Source organism: Solanum pennellii, chromosome 10, assembly GCF_001406875.1.
Source record: "Solanum pennellii chromosome 10, SPENNV200".
Classification (NCBI taxonomy): domain Eukaryota; kingdom Viridiplantae; phylum Streptophyta; class Magnoliopsida; order Solanales; family Solanaceae; genus Solanum; species Solanum pennellii.
The window spans coordinates 7,185,297-7,193,503 of record NC_028646.1 but is presented as its reverse complement, the minus strand read 5'-3'; the positions used below and the strand labels follow the sequence as shown (position 1 = coordinate 7,193,503).

At 31.0% G+C, this 8,207-nt stretch overlaps 1 protein-coding gene across 1 annotated transcript; it reads right to left on the bottom strand.

The window, feature by feature from the left end:
* Nucleotides 1–230: 230 nt before the first annotated feature.
* On the bottom strand, nucleotides 231–2,584 carry LOC107032436. The gene is made up of 2 exons (XM_015234038.2): nucleotides 1,677–2,584; nucleotides 231–1,132 (listed from the first exon to the last, which is right to left on the bottom strand). The coding sequence occupies exons 1-2, from the start codon at nucleotides 2,540–2,542 to the stop codon at nucleotides 493–495; spliced, it is 1,506 nt and encodes a 501-aa protein (XP_015089524.1). The 5' UTR covers nucleotides 2,543–2,584; the 3' UTR covers nucleotides 231–492.
* Between the last annotated feature and the right edge of the window lie 5,623 nt (nucleotides 2,585–8,207).

Here is an 8,207-nt window from a genome sequence, read left to right as displayed (position 1 = left end):
AACCGGGCCAAAATGAGATCTGTAATATAAAGTTGTAATCTGAAACCAAAGTTGCTGACATTCGTCACCGTTTAGGTCGTGTTTTTAACTCTCTTGACTAAGGAGGTTTTCAATGGTAAAACACGTATTGTTTACCTTGATGTTTTCGGTTAGTCCTAAGGAACTTGGTTCCTCAAGTCGAGTAGTTGGTACTAGTTTTCTTAAGGCGTACATTATTGAGAAAAAAACACTTCTAATGCCAATAATAATAATTAGTACTATAAAAGCTGCACCTCAAGGGTTGTGATGTAGACAACCTACCTACCCTAGACGCAAGCATCATTTTGACAATCAATACAACAAATATAACTATACAACACACAATAAAAAGGCCAGCTCAACAGACGAAGCATCTCACATTCATGCAGGCTAAGCAGCTAGAGCGCACACACTTGAAGAAGAAGATGTAACATAAACCATCTATCCGAAATAATCAATAACAACAAATATTAACTATACAAGTTTGAGATGAAGCACTTCTCTAAATTCCAATCTTCTAGTCTCAGCATAAGGAGTTATATGTTTATTTGGCCAATATGTTAACCAAAGTCTCCCTTTCAATTCCCATTCCATTGTTTTTCCTGTAGCCCTTTTATCCACTTTCCAACACACACTTTCTCCATATTCATCTCCAGCAAAAATTACCCCTCCTTGCTTAGTAAAAGGCCTATTAACACTTGAATATCTGTTCTTGAACCAAGCTTTTGGCTGAATTAATGAAAAAACAGAAGGCTTTGACGAAAATACCTCTCTTCCATTTCCACTATCATGAAGAAACCAATTCAAATTTGCACCATCTCCATTAACAGATTGCTCAAATTTCCACGGCTTCATGGTCGTAACAACTGTCTCTCCCGCGGAGACTTTTAAGCCCATGTAAGTGTTTGGTGAATCGAATCCCGCTTCAACGGTCTTTTCAATGCCAATTTCTCTTAAGGGATTGTCAGAGGACTTGTTTACTGATATGCTCAACACATTTGATTGAAGTGTTGGAGTTATTTGCAATGATATTCTTGAAGGGAAATGCTTCTCTGATACCCCTGCACCTCTCTCTGCCATTAGTGATTCATTCACTAGCCTAACGACATCACACCTACATGAACATAAAACTTTTAAATCAAGTTAAAATTCAATCTTTAGGTTCTTTTCCCTAAGAAATTGCGATCCTGCTTGGATTAGATGGTTAAAAGTAATTCATAAGCATCAAGTGTTGGGAATCACTTTTTAAGTGTTCCAACAGTTGATTTGAACCTTTTTTCAAACGAAAATGACATAGATGAGCCAAACTTTTAACAGATGACATAAGTGAACCTATTCTCAAAGTTTGGTAGCATATTTGAGCCTTTTCTGTATAATAAATAGTTGTATGTTTAGTAAAAGAATGTTATAAACATGTACTTTATTCAGTTAAAATAACTGAAATGCGCTTAATGAGATAGGGGCATTATTGGGCCAATTTATTAACCACAAGGTATTTGGATTTTTTGAAAAATATTTGGAATAACATAATAGAAATCTTGCTGATCTGTGTTTATAAGCATCAAACATGTGAATAAATCAAGAAGAACATATAAGTTAGTTTGACCAACTTATAAGTTTTACGCCAAAAGTATTTAGTTCAAACAAGACAAATGTACCTAATGTTATCGGTGTTCACCATTACTTCAATCCACTTTTCTCGAATGATAACTCTATGATTTAATTGGATCACTCCTTCAAGCTGATGAAAGTTGAGGGAAAACCTCAAACTTTCATCAGATAAACTACTACAAGTAGACGTTTCGACTTCCATTGCAATAACAGGGCAATATAGCTGAACTTTCCATAGCCCTTGTGTCGAAAATGAGTATGAAAACAATGGACATGGCGTTTTCATCGCATGATGATGATGATTAGAAGAGGAATTTATTTCCAGGATCCAATTAGTTATCGCTAGATTTACTGAACGCATCCATTGCTCTTCAGTATTCGATCCCAAAATCCTCACGAGCAATTTTGATGCTTGTCTAGATTGAGAACACGAAAATTGATTCTTCAGGGCAATAATACATGTTGACCTAAGATCAGCAGGGGCTTCATAGATACAAATTATGAAAGCCAAAGTAAGAAATGAGAAATTGAAAATTTCCTTAAAATCGGAGTTGTTAAAATCCATACGTGGAATCTTGAGGAACAACGAGTTATAATTTTTATTCGGACCATAGTTAAGTACATCGCGGACGATATTAATCAAGAAACTGAATACTGATTCATCGTCTAATAATTTTGTTGTATTATATTTAACTCTTAACGGTTTTGAGGTCCATAGGGAAATAGGAAGATTATAATCCGCGACTATGGAAAAATGGTAATTTTTAGCTACGGATAGTTTGAGGGAAGGTTGAGATGAACATGAAGGAGAAATGCAAATTGAAATAGAGTCTGTTTTCCATTTAGAAGTTGGTGGTAAGTTGTGTATCCAAGAGTATATATCAGGAAAATTGCAAGTATAATAATAAGCCATAGTTTTAATCACACTTGTATGTATGTTATATGATGATGGAATTAATGTGTAAATATTTATAGACAGATATTGTGAAAAGAAAGATTCTTAAGGCTAAGATATAACTTAAAAAGGTTACAAATTGAATTTGCTTTCATGAACGGAATAAAGGTAAATGTTGAAAAATTGCACAAGGAAATATATACTTTGAAAGAATTTATATATAGATTCTTTAACTTTAGGACCATCTAAGAGAATCTTTTTATGTTATGAGGAAGTTATGGACTACATTTCTACTGTTTGGTACTCCCATGTCCACTTTTAATTGTTATATTGAGCTTTTCAAAAGTTAAGTTGACTAATTTTCAGAGTTAAATTAGATGACATTTATTCGAATTTGAAATAAAATATTTATATATTCAAAAACTATACAAAAAGTACTATAAATTCCATTATTTTGCATATCAATATGATGAAAAAATACATCGTAAAATTGTTAGTCAATGTTATTATCGTTTGACTATAAAAAAAAAACTATGATTATTAAAAGTGGACAGAGGTAGTATAATATATAATTGTGTCATTTAACTTGATTTTAAATATGGCATCTTATTTTGTATGTATACAAGTAGACACACATCCTAGTGACATAATACATGTAGGACACTACATAAAATGTGAATTGCCACGTAGGACATATGTGTATACTTGTTTATTGTGATACAAATTTAACTATACTTGTGTATACTCAAAATTGAAGAGCGTAGATATAACATTTGAATCCATATAAAGGGTACTTTTATATAGTATGTCTTTTTATTATTCTCACTGTTTTTGGCATCATTAGTGATAATTTATCAAGAATGTTAATAGTTCCACTTGATTTATTTTTCAAATTCGACCCCTCTTATTTGTTCCAAGTTGTTGCTTAAATAGGATAATGTTTGAACTTTCAATTCTCTTTTTGTTGTTTATATCTTTACTTCAACTACTTTTATTTGTACGTAACTACTTATGAAGATTATTCTTACTCTTTATTTTTAAGATCAAAAGTAAAGAATCTAGGCTTAATTATGCATGTTAACAATTTAATTTTTCATCACAAGCCACAAGAATGTGAGGTGGTTCCGTGCCAAACTCCTTACATCTCTGCCTAACAGCCTAACCTTAACTCTTTACTTAACAACAAATTAAGCTTATGATGACGTTTCACGTACCGTTAAATCTTTCTTTAAAATTGTAAATCTTGGATATTTGTTTTGGATTATGGATAGGACTTCAAATTTTATTTTTATAAAATACATGAACTTTATATTGGACACTGTCAAACCTCTATATAAAAACATTGTTACAAAATGAGGCTCCTTTTATTTCTAGATAAGGGTGTGCATCAGTGGCGGATCCAGGATTTAAAGGTTGTGGGTTCTCATTTTCAGGTGTAAAATTCGCTCGCTGGAAAAAATTTAAAAACAGAAATGCTACTGGCAGGACTCGAACCCTTGACAGGGGCTTCACGGGCCTCTTATTGCAAAGGTTTAAACCAGCTCACCCTCAATTGCTTTTGTTCTATGAGTGCTCATTTAAATTATAATAACATATGTATCATATTTTCTATATATATACAAAAAATTTCGGAAATCAATGGGTGCTCGAGCACCCGCGTCTGGCTTACTGGATCCGCCCTGGTGTGCATAGATCGGTTTGATCGGCTTTAATTATTATTAATTTTTAGTTTCTAAAAGTTCTGAACCAATAACCAAATCGATAATATAATTTTTATCGGTTTTGATCCATAATGGTTCGATTTAACTAACAAGAAAATGCTTGCAAGTCAAACGTAACACCTCAGAATTTGAAAAAAGAGAAAAGTTAAGTTTTTGAGTTGCATGTGTCTATAGTTCCCATATAAGGATCATAGAAGCTTTTACGGGCCGAAGTTGGCAACCGTAGGAATAGGGAAATTATTATTATTTTTTTCAAAAAAAGTCTCAGTACCCTTTTATACGGAACATCAGGAAAGCCCATCCTCCCATGTAGGGGTGTATATGACCGGATTGGTTCGGATTTTTCAAATATCAAATCAAATCATTTGTGTCGGATTGATGAATTTACAAACCAAACCAAATAAATAAAACTAGGGTTTTTCAACTTCGGATTTTTTCGGGTTGTTTCGGATTTTCAGATTCTTTCGATAAAGTATTTATACAACATATAATTTACTTATACTTCAAATATTTTTTGGCTCCTATCAAAATGCAACTATGTAAGTTATTTCTCAAGAAAACAACACAAAATATGGTATGATTAATGACACTAAAATATCCAACAAAAAAATAAATAATAAAATCGCGTAAAACAAATATTGCAAATTAATAAGTCATAATAAAATTGATCGTCATTTAAAGTACTAAATCATGCTAAAATAAGTTTAGTAAGTATTAATCACATGAATAAATATTAAAAGAAAGTAAAATTAGATCATGTATTTTAATTGTCTAAATCAATGTAAAACTAAAAAACAAATATTCAATATTATTATCATTCTTAGTGTTTAATTGTTTTTTATTTTGTATTAGTATTAATTTGATTTTTATTTAAACTTTTTTATAATTACCAACATGTAAGGACTATAATCTTTATTAGATCATTAAGAATCCTAACTTCCGAACATGACATAAATGTATGAAAAGATAAAAACTATGAAAAAGTATAAGAGATTTTAAAAATTATATCAAAGTAAGTATTTTTACGTATAAAATAAAATTTTAAAATTATATATATAATGTCGGGTTGTTTTTTTTTGGTTGAACCTAAACCAATCCAAATATAATCGGGTTTTTTTCGACACCAAACCAAGTCAAACCAAAAACTAGTCGGGTTTTTTTCGGTTTGACTCGATTTGCGGTTTTATTCGATTTTCCATTCAATTTTGTACATCCCTACTCCCCACGTACGAGTCATAGATAGGCCCCATAGGTTACCCCTAAACTACATGAAATTCTAAAGTTTAAGGTTGGTTTCTTTGTTGGCATGTATGGATCGTAGATAGACCTACAAGCCGTACATGAGTGCCATAAAAAGTTAGTCTAAACTAATAGTCTCTCATCAGTTCTATTGTTGACCAGAACGGTCCATAGAAGGACCTACAGACCGTATGTAGGAATGAATTGAAAATTATTTTTAAAGGACTTTAAAGTCTTTTCTCTAATTGATTAATACCTAAACTAAGTTGCTTTGATCTTAATCCTAAGCCCTATATAGGTCTTTTAAGCCTAAAAACTATCCATTATAAATCAATCTTCTAAAATTCCTAAATCCCTCCAAGATCACCCCAAAAATTCCCTCAAGAACTGAGTGAGAAAGCTAGGGTTTGGCTTGAAGAGCTCCAATTCATCATTGATTGCTAAAGTATGATAGTATGAATTGATATTTATGTCATCCAATCTAATGTGTACACAAGTAGACACACACGTCCTATGTGACATAATACATGTAGGATGCCACATAAGATGAAAATTGTTACGTAGGACATGTTTATATGCTTGTTTATTGTTCTACAAATTTAATTATATTTGAGTACCTCAAAATTGAAAAATGTAGATGCCATTTGAATCTATATTAAAAGTACTTTTATATGGGCATAATATATATACAAATGTGCCCTTTAACTTGGTCTCATTTCACATTTATGTCCTTCAACTTTGGGTATGCACAAGTAGAGACTTAAATTTGTATAAACTTGAACTAGTAGACACAGAAGTTCTACGTGGCACGATACACATACGACACTACGTAGGATACAAATGGCATGTTGGATACCATGTAGGACATGCATGTCTATTTGTTTAACTTTATACAAGTTTAAGTGCCTACATGAGCATACCAAAATTGAAGGGCATAAATATGCTTGAAGTCAAATTAAAGGATATATTTATGTATTATGCCTATGCCTTTTATATATTATGCCTTTTTTTTTAATCATCCTCATTGTTTTTGGCATCATTAGTGATAATTTATCAAGAATGTTAATACTTCCACTTTCTTTATTTATTATTTTCAAATTTGACTCCTCTTCATTTTTTCCGGAGTTCTTGCTTAGTTAGGATAACGTTAAAACTTTCAAACCTCTTTTGGTTGTTTCATATCTTTACTTCAACTACTTTTGTACGTATGAATATGATTCTTATTCTTTACGAACTCTAACCACTATTTGTCATGTTATATTTTTGATAATTCAATTTGACAAATTTTAAAAATTAAATTCGATTACATTAATTTGATATTTTACAACATAAAATTTAGATATTAAAAAACAATAAGAAAGGTACTATAAATTTGCATATCAATATAATGACTGAATATACATCGATAAAATGTTAGTCGAAATTATTATCGTTTGATTCTAAAAATGAAAACTATGACAATTAAATGGGAGAAATTAAAGGCTCTCGATTTTACACATAAAGTTAGTTACTTCTTTTTTTTAATCTCGATTTTCCTTAGTCATTCAAGTGAGTACGTATAAAGCTAATTATTTTCTTTGTCTTGTTTTCTCTTAGTATTTCTAGTGTTTTTTTTTTATAGGAACGACTTATCCTTTCTTTGCATAATTCAATTTTACAAAAATAAAGAATCAAAGATATGTAATTAAATATGTGTATTTTTCATATGAAATTGTATGGATCTAATAAAAAAATGAAACCTCATTCTCATCACAGTCCCGTAAGAGGATGTAAATAACCCACTTACTACTCTATAAATGATTCATTTTTGGATAATAACATTTATAGAATCTCTACGCGATAGAAGCATGAAGTTTTAAAATTTATTTTAAGGTGTGATTGTATTATCAATATGTAATGATCCTGTAGTGACCTCAAGTTATTTATGACTTTATAGGACAGACAGTTCGATCATCGGGTCGTTCATTTGAGTTTTATGTGAGTTTTTCTCGCTATAGAAGTTCTTAAGTGGAAGGGGTGACTTTAGTCAGCATTTGAAGTTCAGGTATCAGATGTGATTTTCGTCGGTTCCATTAACTCCTAAGGGCCAATTTAGGCTAGTGGCATGGTTTGTTTGGGCCTCCAGGCTTCCGATGTAAATTTATGTCATTAGGTGTTTCAACTTTAATGTTTTGACCAAAGTTTGACTTTGGTTAACATTCTTACTTTTGTCAGCATTCTTGTTAAATGTACTTGGATGCGTTTTGCACTACATTCATTTTTTATGTTATCCAAAAATATGAATTTAACTTGTTGGAACTTATAGACCTCTTTGAAATAAGACTTGAAGACTTTATATTCTCCTTCAAATATTGATTTATATCAAACTCTTTCGTCACAAAGAGTTATATCCTTTTGTATTTTAGTAAGTTTTAGTCACATATATCTCTTTCTCCTCTATTTTTCATAATTTTTTTTTTGATATGACGTGCTTCAAACATAGTTTCAGATAAATTGAGAGATTCCAATATTAGTTTGCGTATTAATTCAAACATAGTTGGAGACAATGGGTAATCATAAATATAAATGTCTTCAATAAAAATCATTGCAAACTGCAAAGTACAAGAATTAAATAGCATAATTGAAACAAAATAATAAATAACAAAAAAAATTAAGGAAAGGACTTTGATAAATATCTGAAGATAATTCGTCTAGAAGACATTTGGTGAGATATTTGCATCATC

Excerpts from the sequence above, each read along its gene's own strand:
- LOC107032436 (XM_015234038.2), bottom strand. The coding sequence starts at position 2,542 with ATGGCTTATTATTATACTTGCAATTTTCCTGATATATACTCTTGGATA. Across the intron at positions 1,133-1,676 it reads GTGAACACCGATAACATTAG|GTGTGATGTCGTTAGGCTAG; the intron begins GTACATTTGTCT and ends ATGTTCATGTAG.